Source organism: Lutra lutra, chromosome 11 (genome assembly GCF_902655055.1).
Source record: "Lutra lutra chromosome 11, mLutLut1.2, whole genome shotgun sequence".
NCBI classification, from domain to species: Eukaryota; Metazoa; Chordata; class Mammalia; order Carnivora; family Mustelidae; genus Lutra; species Lutra lutra.
Window position 1 is genome coordinate 90,220,442 of NC_062288.1, and position 23,565 is coordinate 90,244,006.

The 23,565-nt window shown below is 49.1% G+C and overlaps 1 protein-coding gene across 1 annotated transcript; it reads right to left on the reverse strand.

Annotated features, from left to right (window-relative positions):
• Positions 1-223: 223 nt before the first annotated feature.
• AKR1B1 (aldo-keto reductase family 1 member B) lies at positions 224-15,671 on the reverse strand. The gene is made up of 10 exons (XM_047695417.1): positions 15,513-15,671; positions 7,249-7,416; positions 6,506-6,622; positions 5,713-5,790; positions 5,290-5,412; positions 4,714-4,820; positions 4,316-4,397; positions 3,698-3,781; positions 2,736-2,818; positions 224-632 (listed from the first exon to the last, which is right to left on the reverse strand). The coding sequence occupies exons 1-10, from the start codon at positions 15,576-15,578 to the stop codon at positions 590-592; spliced, it is 951 nt and encodes a 316-aa protein (XP_047551373.1). The 5' UTR covers positions 15,579-15,671; the 3' UTR covers positions 224-589.
• Positions 15,672-23,565: the final 7,894 nt, after the last annotated feature.

Below are 23,565 nucleotides of genomic sequence, written 5' to 3' on the forward strand. Positions count from 1 at the left end.
CCCCAGGTGACTCAAATGTGCACCCAGGTAAGACCAACCTCCCTAAAGCTAAAGGAGCAAGGTACTGGGGTGAGGGACCCCCGACTAGAAGGAAAGCTGTCAGGTACGCCTTCGTGTTGCTCAGCTGAGTAGCTGCTTTACAGTTACAGAGGGGATGAAGGCTGAGTGAGACAGAGGGTGGTACACTGTTTCGATAAATCAAAATAAAACAAACAGCAACAAGTTCACAAAAGAACTTTTTATTTGAGGCAGGAAGTCTGGAGGAAAGGGTTACAACAGTTCCCAGCAGCCAAAATCCAGTTGTTAGTGGCACTATTTCAACTTTGTAGATTCAACTTAGTCAGGAAAGAGTCCTAAGGTCCTACTTTCCCAGCTGGACAGGAAGAAGGGCAAAGAGAACTGGAAGAAGCTTCTAACCTACTGATACTGCTCTTTAGACCCGACACCGAGCGGGCCAAGCCCTCACTGGCCTGGCTGCAGGTCGCTGACCCACCAGGAAAGGCAGAGGCCACACTACACTACATACAGGGAAAGTGACCCGGGGAACACAGCGGCAGGTCACCTGGAGGGGGAAGAGGCACTGAGAGCTTCAAAACTCCGTGTTGAAGGGATAGTCCTTGTGGGAGGCACAGCTGTTGGGAGAAAAGGAGGAACATGTTAGCTTTACAAGGGAAGGGATTTCGACCATAAGAGAAGACCGAAAGCCATGGTGAGAGTCTCATTATAGGCAGAAAGACAGGCCTCAGAGACGAGCCAGTGTCCAGACTTCAGGTCATGGGTCTGTGCTGGGGGCCCCCCGCAGCCCCCCTCCAGGCTCCTCTATGGGCTGTCATCAGTTGGCACCTGTGTGACAGACCACACCACCCCCCCCCCCCCGTGTGCCCAGCACCGTGCCTGAGGCAAGCGGGGCACCAAGACACGGTTCCTGCTTCTGGTCACTCAGGCTAACTGGCAGGACCAGAGCATCCCATAGTCTGAAACAGTAAGAGGGTGACCAGAGAGGGGTCAGGAGTCTGCATGTGACAGAGCCAGTGCTCTGAGGACACAGAAGCTGCCTAGGGTCAGTGGGAGCTGAAGGGAGCTCCACAGAGCAGTGCAGAGTGGGACACAGGAGACAGGGGAGGAGAGAGTCAGGGTGAGTATGTATGAATATGGCCAATGGCTCGTGCTGGAACAAGTTTTGGCACTCACAACAGAGAGGCTGGCTGGGCATAGTGTGAAAGGCCCAGGGAGAACCCAGCACAGGGCCCAGAACGCTCCAAGATTTGGAGTCATTCAAAACATCCCCAGAGTCTGCCCCTTTTCTGGCCTCCCATCAAGCCTGAGTAACAGGACCCTGCCCTCAGCAAGAGGCTCACCGGAGCGAGAACTGCTGAAAAGAGGCAATGGACATGTATGTCTATTGAGAGAGCGGCCTAGGCGAGCTGGGAATGTGGGAGCCAGCCTCTCCCTCCCTACTCCAGCCCCAACCCGTCCCCATGAAGCATCAGTAGCCCCCAGACTCATCCGACAGCTATTTCTGAAGTGGCACTGGAGAGAGGAGGGAGTATAAGGGAAAAGGGACCATCGGAAAACCACTGCTGTCTGTCAGCCCCGAGAGCTCCAATACGCTGTGTCAGCAGTGGGAAGGGCAGTGGGAAGTGAATGAATGATACGGAGACTCTCACAGGAGAACAGACATCACCTGCTGAATGATTCACTTTTCTCTTCCTCACCCACTTGGTTCAAAAAGGATCTTAGTGCCTAAAGGTTAAGCATTAACACAACCAGGGACATCAGAAATGGCCTGGTGTGCCAGTGCCAGTGATATGCCGTTAGTGGCCTGTGATGTCTGTGATGGCCACGTGCTCACAGGCACAGTCACACCCAAGCACAGGAGAGAGTCTTGCCCAGGACGCAGAGCCGGCGGACAGGTACGAGGGTGGGGGGGCCACCAGCGCTGCCAACGGCACTGAGAGGGAGCAGAGGCAGGAGAGAGGAGGCTGGCACGCGACCCCACCTCAGGGCAAGGCCAAGTCTTGCTCAGAGGACTAACTGCTGGGAAATGGGGAAGAAAGAGAGGCCGTACACATAAGTGAGAAAGGAAGCTCTTGGTCCCCACTGTAAAATGGAGGTTTCTTCTTAAAACGCAGAAAGAATGAGTTTTAAACTTTGGTTACTGTACTGTAGGAGAAGGGGGAGTGGGGGGGGGGGGAGAGATACAACAACCTTCCTTGTCACCTCCCTCAGTTTCCACACTACAAATCGCAGGGAACACAAGAAGCCAGCGAATTCGCAGCTGGAAGGGCTCTGGGTGACCATCAGTCAGGGAGGGGTGGAGAGGTTTCCTCAGCCTCAAGCACCACAGTCTTCCTACTGAACCCCTCTGATTACGTCAGTATGAGGTAAGAGTCACGGGCGAATTCTCCCAGGGAGGTGGGCCAGGAGCCCCATCGATCACCTGGTTTCAGGTGAGCCGCTAAGATTTGAAAATTAATGCTAAAATGTGTAGTTGCTGCAGGTTAGGCCAACAGCGCCCCTGGGGGGGAGGAGAGATCTAGAACCATCGGTTGGCATTTTCCCCTTGGCTGTGCAGTTCAGCTGACATTGGTTCAAGCGTTTCCCACTGTGCACGGGTGAGACAGCAAGGTGACGTGCACCGGTGGGAACCACTGCTAACGGGACGCGGACCTCATGGCCTCCAGGAGCTTCCCTCATGCTGCGGCCTGAGCTCCCCTCCCCGCGCGCACACTCACCTCACCAAGGCGCACACGCGCCAGTTCCGGTTGTAGCTGAGCAAGGTGGTCATATCCACGCTGCTCAGCTCGAAGTCAAAGACCTCAGAAGAAAAAAGAAAATCCAGTAAATTCTTCAAATAAAGGTCAAACCCAGAATACAAAGTATCCAAACAGCTCCGGGCGCAGCCGCTGAGGAGAGGCTGCCCTGAGTGGGGAGGGCGGGAAGACAAGGGTCCGAGAAACGGAAGCGCAGTTTCTTCACAGAAGGCCCACGGGCCGCCGGGATACTGCCCGGAACAAGGCAGGCCCTCCCCCCCGGAGCCTCTGAGTAAAATGGGACTTTTTAGTTCATTTTGTGACTGTCACAATCACAGAAGTGCTGAGCATTTCTGTGACGAGCACAGGTGGGAAGAAAATGACAGATCACAAGCGTCTCCGCTTCCGTTTACACTGAATCGAAGGAAAGAGGTCACGCAACAACTCCCACACAAGGACCGATTGGCGGCACGCTGGAGGGAGACGCTACACGATCCTCAGAGGGGCCAGAGAAATTGAGAACGAAGTCCGGCTGGGGGCTGAAGGGTGCTGTCAGAGGCGGTACCTGAGATGGGCCTAAGCAGCCCCTCACAGCTAGACAGAGGACAAGAAAGGTCCATCAGGAGGGGAACCATTCCCATGAGGGACGCGGGCTGCCGGGGAAGAACTCAGCCGTCGGGCAGGCCAGCAGCCAGTGAGCCCGGCGGGGGCGGCGCACGTGGGGACGGGGAAGGCCCTCATGTCAAAATGTCCAGAAATCAAGCCTGCTGGACACTTGCTGGTGACCTCTGTGGGCAAATGCACTCACTTGCTGTCTTCACCGGCTGGCTCTCTGAGAGGGGACAGGATGGTGGGGGTCCCACACGGGACAGTCCAGGCATGAGAGGAAAGGCCCTTTGTCCTGTTCCACTGTAAAAACCCTGACCAGGCAGCCAGGATCTTACCTGAAAGTTCTCAGCAATGCGTTCAGGTGTCACGGACTTGGGGATCACCACCAAATTCCTCTGAATGGGGAATCGGATCAGAATCTGTGAACAGAGGGGCCGAGTGTGTACGTACACCAATAACCTACATTATCATGTCACTCAGTGTCATCTACATCCACTCCCCAAAGACGGAAATTCCAGAATGTCACATGTAAGGAAACGGAGGCTCAGAGAGGTCAGGGTCCCCCCGAGTCATGCCATGTGCTGCTGTGTCTCCCAGGCATCCTGGTCACAAGGAGGAAGCCATCCTACCACTTGGGAGAAAAAGAACATTTCCCAGGTGGCTGGTACTGAGTGCTCTCCTGTGAGCAGGGAGAGGAGCTTCCCACATCCTCAGCAAATGCGGGCCCTGGGGTGGCCTGTGGAGGTAGGAGGCTGGCACTCCCGTCCCCACCACATGGGCATCTTCTGGCGTCCTAGTCTGTGTGACCCATCTACCACCCGCTCCAGGACCTCAAGTCGCACTTCCAGGGAGGGCTTGGCTGGGCTTGGTCACCTCTCCCTCCCCACTCAAGGGGACCACTACGAATGCAGGGAGTTCAGGGAACAGTCTCGGGCACATGGAGGGGATGGTACCTGCGCTGTGGTTTTATTGTGCTTGGCTGCGATAGCTTTGATCCTGGGATCCTCCAACAGGGAAGGGTCCTCAGGCTTGGCCCTGGAGACAGAAAGATGGCCTGTGTGAACACCCAGCCTCACTTCCACTTGAGGACAGCCCACGGCTCTAACTCCCATCGGCCTTTGAGGGCAGCCCACCAGTCTCCTCCTGATTTGAAGCTCAGGTACAAACTCCCAATCCTTGGGAAAAAGAACGGCCATCTTGCTACTAGAAGGAACAACCAGGAAACCCAATGAGAGGCTCCTGGGTAGGTCTGAAAAGTGGCGCCAGAAGCATTTTCCTTGATGCTGAATTTTTCTTTCTAGCCATCCATCTCCAACCTTCACTGATGGACACAATCCAGTGGGAACCTCACCAAGGCCTGTCAGGAGAGCCGAGGGGACTGTAGGCCGTCACCACAATGCCCTTCGACTGGCAGTACTGGATTAACTTCTCCTGAGTGAGGTACGGGTGGCACTCGATCTGCAGATGCAAACGGAGGGCTGGGGCTAACGTGTGGGCACGGTTGTGAGGACATACAGGAAGCCCCCCCTCCCCAACAGAAAATGATGTATAGCCAATGTCTGAGCTCCCAGATATGCTGGAACAGCAGTCCCTGTTTCCCAGCAAGTGTCTTCGATATGAATAACAATAATGCTGTTATCACGGACTGTGGCCATGGGCCCTAAGGGTTTGTTCTGGCTTTGGCCAATTTATCAACTGTGATGGGCCGCCAGCTGATAATCCTGGAGAGCCTGAGTCATCACAAGCCAGGCTCACACCCTGTCTCTCCTGCAAGTGCGGCTCCCAGGTGGGTCATCATCATTCTCAGTCCCAAACTGGGACCTGCCTCCTGGCTACTCCCTGGGGGACACAGACCGGAAGTGACTGCCAGGTTCAGAGAGTAACTGAACAGCCTCCCACACATACCTCCCCCCCCCACCATGTTTACCTGGTTAACAGCCGGCTTGTATTTTAAGCCAGGTTTGTTTAAGATCTTCTCGACTTGGAGATGATTGAAATTGGAGACTCCAATAGCTTTCACCAGCCCTTCCTCCACCAGCTCTTCCATGGCCTACCAACAAAAGAGGGGCTGCTTGCTTCTGACATGTGCCCCAGAGGACAGGGATGAGAAAAGCATCTCTGACTCCCATCAGTTTAACGGGCCCTGCCCTTACTAACCGGCACCGGCAAACTAGAGCTCGGAGAAGCCGAGAGACACCAAAACAAAAGCCTGGCTAGCTTTAAGAAGACAGGAAGAGCAAAAATGGTAACCGAACACCAAAATGCAGGGGAAGACACAGCAGAGCAGATCACTCACAGGAGAAATAGATACCAGCAAGGAGGGAGAAGACCAAGTCAGCAACTGCCTTACCTCCCATGTGTCCACAAAATTGGTGTCGCTGGGAATCACATTGCCTTCCCCATCCAGCGGGAAATATTCCTTCCCGTGCTGTTGTTACAAGAGCACATGGTCAATGACAGCCCTTTGCAGACCTGGATCTTTAAAAGCAAAGTTCTAAAAAAAAAAATGACTCTTAACTACCATAGCTAAGCTTTCAGAAGATCATCAAGGGCAAACCCACGGGCCACTATGAAAAGTTAACGGGCAGAAAACTCCTGAAGCCCCCAGACCCTGTTCCTTTCAATTGGGTTACAGCTGACTGTCCAATGGAACCAGCACAATACAACAGGGCTAGAGGACAAAATCCACATTGCCTTCACTCTGGCTGATAAAGCAGAAAACAGACCCTGTGGCTAGAAAGAACTCATAACGAGAGTGTGTTTGGTGCAGAAACTCGGGCTTCCAGGGGATGGGGCCTCTGTGCAGAACGCCGGACTGTACCCAAAAGTTGATGTGGGTACAGAAGATGACAGCCAAGGAGGTCTTTGGGCCACGTACAGAATGTCCCCTGACCCATGTGCAGGGCCACAGTTTGAAACGGTACCAGCGGCAAATGACACAGCGCAGCACTCCTCCAACTCTGTAATGTTCAGTCGAGTCGCCCATGGTTCAGATTCAGCAGGCGTGGGGGCTTGGGGACGGACAGCTCCCGGGGACAGTGCCCGGGCCAGTAAGGACTCACATAGAGCGTGTGCCCACTTGTACCCTAAAGCCGGAGAGCCTAACACAGCCCGGGCTGCATGGAGCAATACCGGCCGCCTACCTTGAAGCCCGTCGGCCAGTGAATGAGGTAGAGGTCCAGGTAGTCCAGCTTCAGGTCACTGAGCGTCTTCTGGCAGGCCCCCTTCACCATGCTCTTCTCATGGAACGTGCACCACAGCTGAGGCCGGCGAGAGAGCACATCTCAGCGGGAAGCCAGACGGCTCCAAGACACCACCCACCCCCTCTCACTGGGATGCTGTAAACGGGGGTGAGGGAGTTTCCATTGCACACTGTGGACCCAAATTTTCCAAAGGAAGGCAGGATCATTGGGTCAGGGAAACCTGTCAGAGGGACCAAACTGAAGCCTAATGAGAATGGATAGGTCAGGAAGGCCCGGGCCCTAAACATGAGCTCCCATGGCCATTTTCCTACAGGACTGTGTCTTTGGGGTCAGCCTCACCCTCCCACCCAGGGTTCCTCTGAGCACGGACAGCCTCCAGGTGAAAGACAGAGGCCATCCGGGGAGACCCAGCCTCCAGACGGAAACCAAGGTCTGTCCTCAAAGAGAACTCCCTGGAGAGGGAGCACCAACCCACAACCTAAGCCTCGCTGACAAGGGGCTCTAACCAATGGCTCTACACGGAATGACCATCCAAGAGACAGTGGACCGGTGAGCTCTGGAACCCTCTATGGCCTGTAGTCAACTCATTTCCCCAGAGGATGGTCTTGGCTCCTGCACCCACGCTGGCCTCGGACAAACAGGAGAGAGAGGCCCGTGGCCTGGGCTTCCCTGCAGGGCAGCACCTTGCTGACGATGAAGAGGTCCTCACGCTTCACCACCTGCTCCTTGAGCTTCTCCTGGATGGCTAGCCCCACCTCGTTCTCGTTCTGGTAAACGTGAGCGCAGTCGATGTGGCGGTAGCCGAGGTCAATCGCCACCTTCACAGCCTCGGTCACTTTGCCTGGAGGGGACTGAACGGAAAAGGATCGGAAGGCACGGAGTTCAAATCAACAACGAAGCAACCCAGGAAGAACGAAGGGAGGCGTGAGCCTCCCGCTGAAAGTCCCGCCCCTTTCCCACGGCTGCGGATGGCCAGCGGCTTCCCCAGAGCTTCCAGGCTCTGGGGGCGGGGGGGGGGGGGGGGGGGGGGGGGGGGGGGGGGGGCATGCGACCCAGCTGAAAGGCCACACGACTTCACCTGAGCATCCTCAGACCACTTCGCCGCAGCCCACCCTAAAAACACGTGCCACAGCTGTCTCCCTGGCTTCTCTACATCTGTTGATTTACAAACCACCGTATAAAAACAAAACAAACAAAAAACACCCTATCTGAATCTTTTAGGTTCCCAAGACAGTAAGGGATGCCATTTCCTTCAAATAGCTCAGAGTATTTCAATAACTGCTGTAGCTATTTACCCAACGCCCATTTGGCTTCTGAGCTGTCACTGAACACCCATGCTTTACTCTCTCCTTTTGGGTGTGGAGTCGGACACTGGCAATCACTCGTTTTTCAGTAGTTTTGGGAGATGATCATAAAGTCAAGAACCTTACTGATAGGGACTCAAAGGCAGGTGCTTTCTTTGCAACCACGTGAGAACCTGCTCTAAGAGGCAGGGGTGGGAGACGGCCCCTCTGAGACACCAGCAGACAGAAGGGAGCTGGGAGGAGAGGGAAAACGGGCTTCGAAATGTGTGGGCAGAGCTGCAAAGAGACTGATGAGCTGTGCGAGCCCAAGCCCCGCGACCACCTCTGCGACCCGGACGGGGCAGAGCTGGGCGGTCAGGGAGGAGGCGACCCCTCCACAGCCTTCAAGCTCCGCCAGCACCCAGACTGACCACGTGGACACTTACTCCATCTCCTCACTGATCCTACTCAGACCAGAGAGGCGAAAAATACACACATGTGCAGCAGCCTGTGGAATGAACACAGAGCATTCCTCCAGAGAGCTGGGGGAGAAGGGAATGAAAAGGAAAACTCCCCAGGGCGATGAGCAGCTGCAGACATTGGCTGTTCTGACATCAGCTGTTGTTAAGAGGCCCGGTGGAGGGGGGCGGTGGGGGAGTAGTAGATTATGAACCAGTGGGAACAAGGGTATGGCCAGAGCCTGTTGGCCCACTGAGCTTGTTCACCCCCAAGGAGGGAGCAGGGGGCAGGTTGCTAAGCTCAGGCGTAAGAGAGGGTACATCTCCAGATGAATGACCTCCTTTCTCCCTAGAGGACCGAAGAAGCTACGAGAGCAGCCTTTCCCACCACTCAAGATTCAAGAGACGGGGCAGGGAGCGGGCACACTCCCCAGGCCCAGCCTGGCCACACGTTGCATCTGTCACAGCAAATGATGCAAAGGCAGTGGCATGACCCAAACCAGGCCCGTGAGACTCAGTCTCTGGAACTACCCAGACAAGCTCCCATTCTGCTGGGGTCACAGTGTTGGGGGAATGGAGCCAGGAGCTACTTGAAGAGAGCGGGGCTGAGAGACAGGAGAGTCAAGAGAGACTGCTCCTAGCGACATCACATAGCCTCGACGCTAGTATGCCCCAGGGTGACCTGTGGCCCATGAATCCCCACCTCAGACATACTTCTTATTCTACCCAACATGGAGTTGGTTATTCAACTCCTTGGAGCCAGAAAGTGTAAACTAGCATAATCAAGGCTGCCCAAAGAGTGGCACAAAACTGAAAAAAAGTTCATGCTATGTTTTCAGAGAAGCCATGAGCAGAGATGACCAAGAGATCAGCTCAGGACACATGTGCTGGGACGCCGGCCACGCTGCTTTCCAAGGGTAAAGAAAAGCACATGCAAGGACTGTTGGGCATTTTATAAATTCAACGTGCAGGAGTTGTAGCAATTTGTGACAAGACTCCTGAGGATGGGAGCTATGTGCCAACCTCCCCTTTCGGGGGACACATTTTGCGGCCACGGGGAAGGCCACAAGGGGCCACGTGCTCTGCCACAGGGGGACTGATGGCCGTCCCCTGGGCTGACCCTGGAACAGATGTCCTGGTTACCAGAAGGCTTGTGCCAGGGCAGATCATGTCACCGAATGGAAAGGGACGAGTGGGGTATTTGACCCATACAGGCTCAAACTGAAAATACGGACTCACTTTTACCAGTCTTCAATACATTAACATACATTAATATGGTGAATCTAACACAAGCCCAGCAGACGCTGTTATCTCTATAGCAAGAGAAAGTAAGGCAAGGAGAGGGAAGGCAATGGGCCCATGATCACACAGTCAGTCAAAGAGGTCAGGACTCAAACCTCACCAGAAGGACCTTAGAGCCATGCTCTGCCTAGAGATCTGACCCCCCCGTGTGGGCCCTAAGAGGCCCAAGACACTGGTCAGGGAAAGGATAAGTGTTCTGGGCTTGGACAGATCATTCTCTGGCATGAAAATGTACCAGAGTCCGCGAATTATACTACTAATCACCTCAAGCGGACCCTTCCCAGAAAGAGACTAAACAAACTTCTCTTACCACTAACGAATCAGCCAATTTAAGTCACGGTGAAAAAATCACACAATAAACTTGGCAATGCTAGTACGTGATTATACCGTCTCTCCACTTCAGGTCTGCATTTATGAATGCAAACACAGGGGAGTGGTCCAAACTGAAACTTTGAAAAGAAAATAAATCATCAAGATATATTTCCATACATTTCACAGGAAATCTACAGAAAACCATTCTAGGAAACATTCAAATTACAGATGACCCAACTGTACAAGTCTTACAGACTAAATCATTTTTTCACTCGATTCTGCCAATCATCTGCTCTGTGACTTGGGCAAATCCATGCATGCCCAACTCTCTTGGACCTTCCAGCTCACGAGACCATTGGCTCAGACAGCAACCTGACAACAGTCTGCGCTGACAGTGTCATTGGACGGCAGTGAGAACTCTCGGCCCCCAAGGCCCCCACCATCTCCACAAGATAGGCCTCCCTATCTCCTCTATCGCGGCCAGCTAATACCAACTCAGATCATATTAGTGCCCCCCCCTTTAGACACACACACTTTTAAAACCTAATTATCTTCCCCTTTACATGTAGCTCTTACCTGTTACTTTAAAAAAATAACCCTCCCTCTATTCCCTCTGCAAGGTTCAACCAGATTATAAAATGGCGTCAATGGTAATAAAACAAAAATATTTCAGAGCTGAATCCCTTGTAGAATTAATCATGGGGATTTCTGGAAACAGGGGACTGTGTTCTTTCTGATGTTTTTTTTTTTTTTTTAATTTTCTCTAGTTAGCAGGTATTATGTTGCAATGGGGGGTATGGATGGGACCAAAGGAAACTTTACCTTGGGGAAAAACAATTCCTGGACAAGATGTATGAGAACAGCGTGCCAATGCCAATCCTAGAGTAAGGAGTAGGAAACCATAACTTCTGATGTGAACTTAGATTTAATAAAGAAACACAGTCATCAACCTCTAAAGCCTTTAAAAGTACTGTGATCGCAGAAAAGCTGTCCCCACAAACATTATTTAACCTCTTCCAATGAAATCAGCTTTACTTTAGAGAAACTTAACCTTCGTCTAAGAGAAACTCATTTTTCATTATTAGGTTTGTTTACATACAAGTGGTCTTACAATATAATTTTCTATTTTAAGTGTTTGTTTTAAGTATAAGTCATTTCAACCAGAAGCAAGTGTAATAGGCATTAGTGACTTCTTAAAAATGTATTCCAACTTCTGATTAATTCACTTAGAATCTTTTGAAAGAGGAGTTGGCAAACCTTTTCTGTAAGATGCCAAACAGGAAATACTTGAGGCTTTGTGGGCTCAACGGTGGGTCGCACCTGCTCCACTCTGTCGCTGCAGCACAGCAGTCATAAGTAATGAGTACACGTGAGGTGTGTTCTAATAAAACTTTATTTACAAAAGTGGTCTGTGGCTTGTAGTTTACGAAGCCCCTCCTATGCCAGAAGAGCATACAAAGAAATGGGGATTAGGCAAGAAGCCCAGCCTTGATTTGTCCTAATTCTCATTCACAAATAAAATTTCTGGTGTCTAATTCAGCATCATGATAACAAAAAGTGAGTTATTCTGACAGTGAACATGGGTATTTTGGCGACCAAAAGCGTTTAATGCCTGTTCTAAGTTAACCAGTGGACAACACAGTCTCAATCAACTTCAGGGAAATCTGAGCAAACTGGCTTCCTCACTCTATAGGGCACCCAACACTCCCACTCAGCACAAATGGGAGACAGGGGATCTGGTGGTTTGTATAAACAAGGCTTAAAGTCTGCTGTACTCCTAAGGCTCCAACAGACCAAGCATGGGGGACAGTCCAGAGAATAGTCCATGCTACCTCTCGTGTCCAATCCACGGTCAACAGAAAGTGCATTTTCAATGTCTGGGGCAGATAAACCAACCTCATGATCAGTCCGTCCACCTCATTTTACAGCTCTGTACAAATGATAAGGAGCTGACCGCCCTTTTAGTTGCATTATCACATGAAAACAGTTAATCTGGCTACTATTTGGCATCAAAGCTCATAATCAGGCTTGGCAACAAACACACAACAACTAATAAAACCTGAATCAATCTCTGCTGAATTCTAAGACACTCCTATCTCCACTTGGTTGAGATGGCAATGGACCGGGACTGGCCCTGCTTGGGGAAGACTTACTTAAATATCTTTGATCTTGAAGAGGGACGAGGTTGAGGCCCGCAGGAAAAGGAGGCAGGTGAACAGTAAAACCAAGTTACTGTCTCAGCTCCAATGCCAGCACCTCTCCCTAAACCTGGGCTCTTGGGGCCATTACAAGCCTGTGACAGATAATCTCTCTCAGCACATTATTTTCTACCTCGTGTGTTCTTAAAGGGGGAGCTATCACCCCTAAAGAGGCAAAAACTGGTTCAGTGGGGACAAAAAAAAAACAAATAAATCTTAGCTTACACAACAGTCTGTGGCCCTCTGAAGGGCTTCAGGACATGAACAGATGTACAGTTGATTTCGGATGTTAATTTTTTACATGGTGAGCAATTAGGGAAAAATGTCTCAATGGTTCCTGCGTGGCGCAGGGATGGAGAAAATGGGAAAGAGGTTAAGAAACGCGGTTGCACTCCCCTCCTCGGTTTGCAGCACCTGGGTGCGTTACAATGATCAAACTACCAACAATTTTTCACAAGGTCAGAACACTTACTAGCAAGAGGGTATCAGAAGAAATCTGCTTTAATGGCTTCCTAGCAAAACAATGTCGGTGGGTTTACTTCCTGTCTAATGGGGAAGGCCAGCTTGCCGGGGAGAAACACTCCCTAAGCCACATGGGGTTGGAGGCAGAGATGTTCTCCCAACTGACCGAAAGCCTCCCCTCCAAAGACAGAGGGCAGAGTTGAGGACCTTTGATGCAACAGCAGACCGGAGACCACTAGAGCCCAGCGAAGGGTCTGGACGGTACAACACAGAGGCCATGACAGGAAAGATCCAGGAGCAAGCAACTGTACCCGCTTGCAGAGCCTCCGCGACTTCTCACAAAGATAAGCAAATGTTTCTTAGGTCACCCCTTCTTTTGTCCAGCATCTTTGAAAAAAATATGTACACACATAAGGGGAAAGGGGGAATAGCTATGATCTATACTGGTATACTTTAAAAAAAAAAAAAAAAGATTCCACTCTAAGCCCATACTTGTGCTACTTGTTACGCTGTTACCTCCCCATCACACCTCAACACAATTCTGTACAAACCTCATCTCCTCACCTCCGCCACCATCCAAAGTTATCTTACTTCTTTCTATTAATTCAACACCTATCTACGTATTTCTTTGGGGGCCTACTATTTACCAGGCATTGTGAGAAATGCTGGAAATACTTGTGAACGAGACCAATGCTACCCTTGCCCTCAAAGAATGTAGTCTGCCAGAATGAATGACCTAAGTATAGATTTTATAATGTTATTTTAAATGAATATGTGGCTTTTCAGGTCATTAAGTGTGCAGGTGCAGTATTTAAAACTCTGTTTAGGGGGTGCCTGGGTAGCTCAGTAGCTTAAGCGTCCAACTCTTGATTTTGGCTCAGATCGTGATTTCAGGGTCCTGAGAACAGGGTTTGCACTTGGCAGAGAGCCTGCTTAAGATTCTCTCCCCCTCTCCCTCCTCACCATCCTACTTGCATGTGTGCCCTCTCAGTAAAAAATAAAAAAATAGGGATGCCTGGGTGGCTCAGTGGGTTAAGCCCTCTGCCTTCGGCTCAGGTCATGATCTTGGGGTCCTGGGATCAAGCCCTGCATCGGGCTCTCTGCTCAGCAGGGAGCCTGCTTTCCCTTCTCTCTCTGCCTGCCTCTCTGCCTACTTGTGACCCCCCTCTGTCAAATAAATAAATAAATAAAATCTTTTTAAAAAAATAAAAATATAGGGACGCCTGGGTGGCTCAGTCAGTTAAGCGTCTGGATCTTTGTTTCAGCTCAGATCACGATCTCAGGGTTTTGGGATGGAGCCCCACATTGGGCTCTGAGCTCAACAGGGAGTCTGCTTGAGGATTCTCTCCCTCTTTCTCTGCTCCTGCTTGCATGCTCTCTAAATAAATAAATCTTTTAAAAAAAATTAAAAGAATTTGAAACCTTTTTAAGAACTTTTATTCCTTATTTACCCTAGAACAGTAATTGTCAAACCATGAGCCAAGGTCAGGAACCAAATTTTTGAAAACACAAAACAGAATAAAATATTGGAATTCATCCCACCTAGTAGTTTTATGGATCTTTTGTTCCAGTCATACGCTTACGTCTGTGCGTGCCTGCATCATTATGCAAACTGCAATAATTTACTATTGCCAAGAAAGTGTCTTTTCATATCCCTTCCAAGATAATAACCCTAAACAGCTGAAATTTAACTCGGTATCACGGTCATAATTCAATTACACCCTTAGAGCCATCACTGGACTTCTTGAAGGACACACAAATTACACACACTCTGATTACTCTGGCCAAGAAACACTTTGTGTGAAGCAATTCTATGACCCTTTTCTTATTTCCTATATTTATTTATCTTCAACTGCAGCTTTTAGAGTAGAGGTAAGCCCCACCCTCTGTTCTAGATCAAACCATTTAATGGTGCCCTCAATCCTCTTGTCTCAGGTTTTCTTATTAGTGTGTGAATATCCAATGCCCAGGCCCACATTCAAAGTCCCTGGGAAAACCTGGGTCATAGCTGGAGAATGTTAATATACAATGCCCCAAAACTAACTTATACGGAGCTTTCAAAAACACCGGGTGTTGTCCCAGCGCCTATAATACCACCCTTCTGTGCTCCCTACTTTCCAGGTCATCAGGCTAGCCTTTTTATTCCTAGCCATTTCTTGGAGACGCTGTAGAAAGATTTCAGCGGTGTTAAGGTTTCCTCAGTTTTAATACTGAGGCCGGGGCACAGTTTTCTCTGGGCGGTCACCATCGGTGACCAGATTCTCTGCGAAGGTCTGCCCCGCATACGACAACAGCCCCCCAAACCCCCTCAACCCCGAGAGGCAAGCTCGGCTACAAGGGGTCAGCGTCGCGTGTCTGGGGACACGGACACGGAGATAGATGCATCCTGGGCCAACTCGCAGCAGCTAATTTAATTATCTGCAGTCTCCGGGCTTAATCTGAGTGCTTATTCCTGAGAGAGCAGAAACGGAAACCATTAAGAATAAAACTATTTAGAAAGAGAGACAAAGACGCAGGTGCCACAGGTGCGGTTCAGACGCGAAACGACGGCGATCGGCTGCGCCCCACACCCCTTTCGGCCCCATCAGCGCCCGGCCCCTCCCGGTTTCCGCCCCCGGGGTCCGAGCGCCGAGGCTCAGGAAACCCCTCTCTGTGGTTTTCCAGCCGGGACCAGATTCCAAGTGCGGCCTGGATCCCAGCTACCCAGTGTCTACAGCAGCGGTCCCCCACCCGAGACCCCGGGACGCCAGGCCGGTGCCCGGGCCTCCGCGGGGACCACCCCGTCCCTCCAAGGCCCGGCCAGCCCAACTATGGCTCCTTGGGAGGCCGGGCGTCCTCGGCGGGGGCCGCTCTGGGTCACGGCGGGTCCCCACCGCCCCAGGCCGCGCTGAGCCCGAGAAGAGCCGTGGGGCGCGCCCCCCAGGGCATTTACCTTCCAGGTGCCCAGCCCCACGATGGGCATCTTAGCGCCGGTGTAGAGCACGAGGTGGCTGGCCATGACGGCTGAACTCTGCAGACCCCCTCCCGAAGACCATGCCGCTCGGCCCTGGCGCAGGCCTTTAAATAGCCCAAGAGGCCGGCAGAAAGGGCGGGTCGGATCGACAAGCGGCTGCGCAAAGGCGGCTTCTGATTGGCCGGCCCGCGCAGAAGCGGGGGCGCCGCAGCCCGAGGGCTCCGCGAGGATGCGCCTTCCGCTGGGTCCCAGAGGGACCGGATTTCTGCCGCGCCGCTGGCTCGCCCACGCCCCACCGGCCGGCGGAGGTAGAGACCTCGCCAAGCATTGGGGGCACGTGGAAACCGGAATGCTTCAGCGAAAGTACCAGACATCCTATAAATAAGTAGACTGGGAAGGAGTTCGGGTTTCTTTTCTTTCTTTTTCTTTCTTTTTTTCAAAAGGGACCCCGAAGGATACATTTGCCTGTGATCCAGCCCCAGTCATGTTCCTGGGGAATAGGACTGATGTCCTATCCTTGATCTGGAGGAATCCTACTGACTCCAAGTACAGGTTAGCAGCGCACTTTTCTTTTAGAAAGGTGCCTATTAGACAAATGGCTGCAGTATTGTCGCAGAACACCTACTGGAGGCTGGAGTTTACAGCCTGTAGGTAGCCGCTTTAAGGCTATCTTGGCAACCCACCCTAGGTGCGAGAGTTTTGTCTGCACCATTGAGTGGGGTTGAACAAGCCTTCCTCCAAAAGCCAGCAAGCATCCCTTGAGGTTAGGAATCCCGGATGAGCTTGGTTCAGAACCCACGGAAGACATTCGGTCTTCAGAAAAATTTTAAGACTATCAAAGCAAGTTTCAATAATGTAACTTTACAAAACTCTCTAGAAGTGTGAATAGGCAGAAACTCAGAGAAGAAAAGTTAACTTTAATATTGGAGTTTCAAGTATTTCAAATGAGGATGGGCTAAATAATAAACTGCCCTTAATTATCAGGGAAGAAGATATTATTTTCTAAGACACCCAAAAGAAAGTTGCTGGAAGAGCTTTGAAGACAGTTTTGGTTTCTTTTCAACAACTTCTCTCCCTGATCTCTATCCTACCCCAAATCTGCTTTCTTTGCTCCATCACCCTCTGATCTTTCCTAATCATGCAAGATTGGGAATTACATCTGCAGGGCAATGACTCAGGAACCAGGCCTCCCTGAACTCCTGTCTGGTGATTTTCCATTTGGTGACTTCTAAAAGGTGCCCCTGAGGAAAAATTTATACGCAACTGACTAGCCCAGATACTTTTCCATTTGACTTTTATAAAAACCTGTTAATTGGCGGATTCTGATGCTACTTATCCTCAAACAATAGAATTTTAATTAGCACCTTCAGCTGGGAACTTGGTAATAAAACAGTGGTAGCCTGACACTCTTCATTCTTAAGATTTCTGTTGATAGAATATATCCAAAGGTTGCTGTCCAAAGGGCTATCCCTTGGGGAGATGGTAACACCTTAAATGACCTGGTTGGTATACACAGAGGGGTCCTCTGTTAGGGACATGCACGCAGTGTGAAGATCTGGCTGTTTCTCTGATGTTTGAGGTTAGAGCTGAGTGCATGAAGGTATAGCTACAGTTGTGACTTGCGAATAGTCTGTGTGGGTTATGCAAACGTGAAAGTCATACCTGGGGACCTTTGATAGCAACAGCAGTAGGATCACGGGCACATACTGAGACTGCATGTCAACTTTGGAAAAATGCCATTGTGCATCTATCAGAATGATGCTTCAAAAAACCTTCAGTGGAATCCTTCCAAGAACGATTCTAGCACTTCATATCAAGAGCAATAAGAATATTCATCTTCTGAACCAGTAATCCGATCATGAGAACCAGTAATCTCCTCCTGAAGAAATCCAGGCAAAAGCAACACATTTGCACACGCGTACACACGGCCTCACGTGTACATCCGTACACACGGATGAAAAGGGATGTATCATTCAGATACCGCCTGGATGTGAGCACCTCCTTAAACTTGACACTTAGGGCACTTCACTTGCTCTGTGTGCGTGTGTGTGTGTGTGTGTGTGTGTGAGAGAGAGAGAGAGAGAGAAACAGTTCTAACCACATAAAGTAAAACTGTAAGTGTCCAGCTATGGCAATAGACGCGATATAGCCATTGGAAATGAAGACGATGAATAGAGAAAAGTGTACCTGAAATATTACAAAGGTGAAAGTAGAGAACAAAATTGTAAATATGGCCTCATTATAAGCATGAAGAAAACATGTGACATAGAGATAAAGTTAGGAAGAAGCCAAAGGAAATGGGAATGCTGTTTGTCAGACTATCATTAATTAATTAAATGCGTTTTGCAACTACAAGACATTTTCCTACTAACTCTCTGATTCCCATAGGATACAACTTAAACTCCTAAGCCTGGCATTCAAGGTCCTGTGAAATCTGGTATAACTGTGAATATATGAAAAACCACGAAATCATATACTTCAATGGGGTGAATATTATGGTAAGTGAATTATATCCCCATAAAGCTGTTATAAACAAATATATAAGGTTACTGGCAGTCTGTCCAACACAGGCCGGTGGGGTGAGGGGGCGTCAGTAGGCTCTGCTTCACAGAGTCACTCAAGGTCCCAGGCTCTAGGTTCTACCACATTTCTGTGGTTTCCCTGCTGTCCCAATCCAAATCTTCAGGCTCTGCCTCAGGGGAGCCAAAGAGCACTGGAGAGTCTCAAAGCAGAGGAGAACAGAATGCAATCAAATACAGTAAGCACTGGAAGTCTCTTCCACAATGGCAAACAACTATTGGGCCTTTATTATATATCAGGCACTGTCTTAGGCACTTTACATACATTATAGGAAGGTCTTGCTAGTCTATAAGCATTTTATGCATCGAATCACTTAATTTTCATAGTCACTCTTTGCAGTGGGTACTATTATTTTTTTAAAGATTTTATTTTATTTATTTGACAGAGATCACAAGTAGGCAGAGAGGCGGCAGAGAGGTGGGGTGGGGGAAGCAGGCTCCCCACTGAGTGAGGAACCCAATGCGGGGCTCGATCCCAGGACCCTGGGATCACGACCTGAGCCGAAGGCAGAGGCTTTAACCCACTGAGCCACCCAGGCGCCCCAGTGGTACTATTATTAATTCATTTTACATAGGAAACTGAGGCATTAAGAAGAAAGGTAAATTGCTAAGGTCTCATGGCAAATAAATGGCATAGTCAAGATTTAAACCTGAAGAGTTGGAGTGTAGCACCCAAACTCTTAACCACTACAAATTATTTTACTGTGACTCATAGCTACACATACTATACACATGTTTGTAAATGAAACAGAAACAAAATATTGACAAAGTAATTCTCATCCTTATGATGTGTAGCATACTCTGCTATTACACATTCTGGGGTTTTGGTTTTTTTTTTAAGATTTTGTTTATTCATTTTACAGAGAGAGCACGCACAAGCATGGGGTGCGGGGGCAGAGGGAGAGGGAGATAGTAGGCTCCCTGCTAAGCAAGCCTGATGCAGGGCTCTATCCCAGGACCCTGGGATCATGACCTGAGTTGAAGACTCTTAACCGATTGAGCCACCCAGGTGCCCCATATCCTGGATTACTTTAGTGCTACTTTCAATCATGATTCACTCCTGGTTGCACCATACATGATTTCATGACCCGCTAGTAGACTGTGGCTCGAGGTTTAGAAAACCTGTGCCCTCCACCTGTTCTGTGGTCTTGCCACTACTTCTTATCTCAAGTGGCAGGAAATTATGACAACCATGTACAAGGGACATGTCAGCTCCAGGAGAAATCCACAGCGTGAGCCTTTCTACTATGCCCGCAAAGCTGTCTTTCTTCTCACCTCTGCCCCCTCCATCCCTCTGCATCCTCTGCCAAGCAGTCCTAACTGTAGGATAAGAACTGAGACCAGTGCTTTGGTAGGTAGAAGCCGGGAGAGGTAATGAGCCAAAAGAGAAAGTGTGGAAGCCGTAAGAAAAGGACAGAGGTGGGGCACCATGATCTCAGGGTCCTGGGATCGAGTCCCACGTCGGGCTCTCTGCTCAGTGGGGAGCCTGCTTCCCTTCCTCTCTCTCTGCCTGCCTCTCTGCCTACTTGTGATCTCTCTCTGTCAAATAAATAAATAAAATCTTAAAAAAAGAAAGAAAGAAAGAAAGAAAGAGAGAGAGAGGAAGAAAGAAAAGGACAGAGGTCTCAGCCCCTGCTGGGGAGAGGGGTTGGCCTTAAAACCTCAGGGACTGGTCAAACGAGGAGCTGGTTCCAGGGCGTCAATATTTATTCGTTTGTTTGCGAGCTGAAGTTTAGATGGCAAACATCATTGGGAGAATTGTCAACATTAACCTTCCCCATAGATACTGGAGAACAACAGCAACAACAACAAAAAAAAAAAAAAAAAGAGGAAGAAGAAGAGGAAGTGGAAGAAGGAGAAGAAGAAGGGGGAAAAGAAGAAGGAGAAAAGAAAGAAAAACATTTTTCACTTTTAGCACAACTGTTTAATACATTCTTGCGAGTAATAATGTCCATTATTTTCTGGGTGCCTTCCGTGCTTAGGCATTTGAAACATGTTGCTTGACTTTATCCTTACAAACTCCTAGAAAAGACAAGACCTTATATCTTTCCCATTTTTCAGACACTAGAAACCAAGGTTTGGTAATATTCATTTGCCCAAGCCCAAGAAGTTAGTTAAGTAGTCATTCTTTAAAAGTTTCATATTTTGTTCATGATGGATTCTTGCATTAATTTAGATTTTTAAAATCCTGTATTAAGATAGAATTCTGGTTTTTTTTGTTTCTTTTTCTTTTAGAGAGAACAGGAGCAGGGGAGGGGGGGTAGGGAGGGGTAGAGAGCATCCCAAGCAGGCTCCATGCGGGGCTGGATGGATCACGACCAGAGCTGAAATCAAGAGTCAGATGTTTAACCGACTGAGCCACCCAGTGTCTGAGAACCTCTTGTACTTGTGGCTTCTCCTTCCCAAGTGAGGAGACTTAGGGTACTAGGAGGCAAGAGGAGAGACATGCATATACATCATTGTGAGGCAATGGACCTCGCAGTGAAAATAAATAAGTCTCCTGTACTCCAGTCTAGGAATAGGTTACTGGTGAGATGGAAGGCTCTCCTTATTGATCGGGGGTCCTGGTTTGGGTGGCAGTGGGGGTGGGCGGATGGCAGTGAAACTATGGAATTGCTAATGCAGGCTCTGGTATTATCAAGCAGCTCCCACAGCCGCTGGTCATTCCCATCAGCATGGACTTGTATGAGGCCATAGATAACTTCTCGGTTGCCAGCTCGTTTCATTCGTGTTGGCCCGATCCAGAGCTTTGCTGGGAGAATCCACTAGAAGAAAATATCTCTATGTACAGACAAAGTGTGTGGGTTATTATCAAATTTGGCACCTGTATTCATTCAACAAATTCATTCATTTATCCAACAAATACTTACAGAGTATTCGATTCGGCCATGTACTGTTTGAAGGCCTGGGATTACAGAGATAAAGAGAACAAAGTCTCTGACCACATAAAGCTTCCTTTCTAGAGGGAGAGATAGCTAGTAAACATACCTAAAAACAAGCTGATGTAATTTCTGGCCTGATAACGATAAGGGATATGAACAAAGGCAAAGAGGGCAAAGATGAGTACAGGGTCGGAGAGGGAGCATGAGGCCGGTGCATACCCAGAGAGACACATTCCAGTAGGCAAGAAGAGTCCTGTAGGGACCTTGAGGGTGGAATGAGTTGGGTGGTGTGTGAATGGGACATGGGGGTAGGGTGTGTGCAGGGGGAGTGGTGGGAGAAGCAGGGACATCTGCATGGGCAAAGCAGAGAGAGTTAGCAGGAGGTTCCTAGGAAATGAACTTGGAGCTGAAGTGGAGAGGTAGGCATAGATCACACCTAGGACCTTAAAGGGCCATCACATAACAATTTGGTTTTCTTCTGAACGTGATGAGAAGCCTTTGGAAGATTTTTAAGAGTGGAATGTCATGATCTGATGTACACTTTAGAAGATACAAGATGCATCCCCAAACCTAGGCAATAGTCAGAGCTTATACTTTAATGGAACCCTTGCTGTGTCTGCTGACAACCTCATTATGGTCATTGCGAGATGCAGTAATTTGTCCTTTCCTTTACTTGGTTGGAATGCCCCAGAATCCCCCAACCACCAGACCCCCCCAAATTTTACTGGTGGGGTATGCAATCTGAGTTATAGTAGAGTTCATCTCCCACCCTCTGGGAGGCATGTTTCTTTCCAAAGTCTCCAATGTGTTAGCCCTTTCTTGCTCGGACAGTCCAATTAACATAATGTCATTGATGTAGTGGATCAATGTGGGCTATCCAGAAAGCCTAGATATTTTTTAACTATGACAAAGGATGAGACAGTTAACTTAGCCCTGGGCACAACTGTAAACACGTACTCTTTTTTGTTCTGTCTAAAGGCAGATTGTCTCTGATCCTCTTTATTGATGAGAACAGAAAACATTGCCAGCAAAATGTAAATGCAAGGAGTGATTATTGGGATAGACCACGGAATCTAAGTGAGAGAAAGAGGAAATTGAGGCTGAGAAGCCAGTGACTGTCTAGGAAGGTGGTGATAAGATGGTGAAATGAGAGGAGGTTAGTGAATTAGGGGTCTCTATGGTGTCAAAGAATTGATGAAGTATGAATGTTAGAGGAAATAAGATGGGGTAAGAGGTACCAGGCAGGATGCTAAAATTTGAGACTTAATGGTAGTAGAGGTATTGGTAATGGCAGAAAAGAAAAGAAAAGTTCCTAACAAGCAAGAGAGTTGATAAACAGATATCGAAGGCACGAAGAATTAGAAGGATGTTGTAAGTCACCACGAATGATTACAGAGGGGGTAGGGGCACGTCGTAATATGTCTGACAATGGAGGAAGAATGACCTGAATTCTGTGGAAGGGACAGTGGGGCATATAATGAGATGCTGTGAATTTCCGAGTATCTGGATCTTTTTTTTTTTTTAATATTTTATTTATTTGTCAGAGAGTGAGAGTGAGCAAGCACAAGCAAGGGAACGGTAGGCAGAGGAAGAAGCAGGCTCCCTGTGATGCGGCACTCGATCCCAGGACCCCGGGATCATGACCTGAGCTGAAGGCAGACACTTAACCGACTGAGCCACCCAGGTGTCCCTGAGTATCTGGATCTTGAGAGAAGAAATGAACTGAGAGTGCAGTATACAAGGAGGATATTTACCTCACCTTTAGGTTGCGGGGGGCGGTCATGAGGATTGACAAGGAAACAAAACAGCTGTCTCTTAAAAGAGCTGGGTTGGGGGCGGGGTGCTGTCCTTCACCAAGTGTTGGTGAAAGGAACATTCAGAGAAGAGGTTTGTTGGCAGGGTCTGTGGATAAATGTGTAACAATATTTCTGTGTTCTGGGGCCCCAGAGTTCCCATTTGCAGTGCTGGTTAGTTTCTGTGCGTAAATACTCCTCCTCCCCCACACCTATTTTAAGCTGCCCAACCTGGGGTAGGGGGCAAGATCAGGGTGCTTCAAGTGAGGAAATGTCCTGGGGCTCAACATTGAAGGCAGCACCAAGGAACACTCAGGTATCAAGACAAATGAGACTTTAATACGATATTTTAAAAAGGAATAAATTCATTAAATGAATGGAGACACAGACGCTACATAGTGGTAACAATATGAAAAGAGTTAAAACAGGGTAACTGAGTGGGGAGTGCTTGGGAGTGAGGGAAGGGCTCCTTTGGTCTCTGAGGAGGCTCCACATTTCCTTAGCGATTTCAAGGACTCTGCGAAAATCTTGAAAGAGGTCTTGTTTGCCGCTGCAGTCCTCATCAGTTTCATCAGAATCTGGGCTCTGAATCACCACTGGAATCACAAGATTTTAGCAAGAAATGAGAGCACACTCCAACTCACTGCCTTTGCAGAGGCCTTCTAGAACCACATGATCAAACTTCGGGCAGTTTTTTTTTTTTCTTTTGTTAAGAAGAAAGGAAAGCCCATTGTCAAAACAATTTGCCAAGTTTGAACATTTATGAGAATGAAGGAGT

Excerpts from the sequence above, each read along its gene's own strand:
- AKR1B1 (XM_047695417.1), bottom strand. The coding sequence starts at position 15,578 with ATGGCCAGCCACCTCGTGCTCTACACCGGCGCTAAGATGCCCATCGTG. Across the intron at positions 4,398-4,713 it reads GGCTCTCCTGACAGGCCTTG|GGCCAAGCCTGAGGACCCTT; the intron begins GTGAGGTTCCCA and ends TTCTGTCTCCAG. Across the intron at positions 2,819-3,697 it reads GCATTGCTGAGAACTTTCAG|GTCTTTGACTTCGAGCTGAG; the intron begins GTAAGATCCTGG and ends TTTTCTTCTGAG.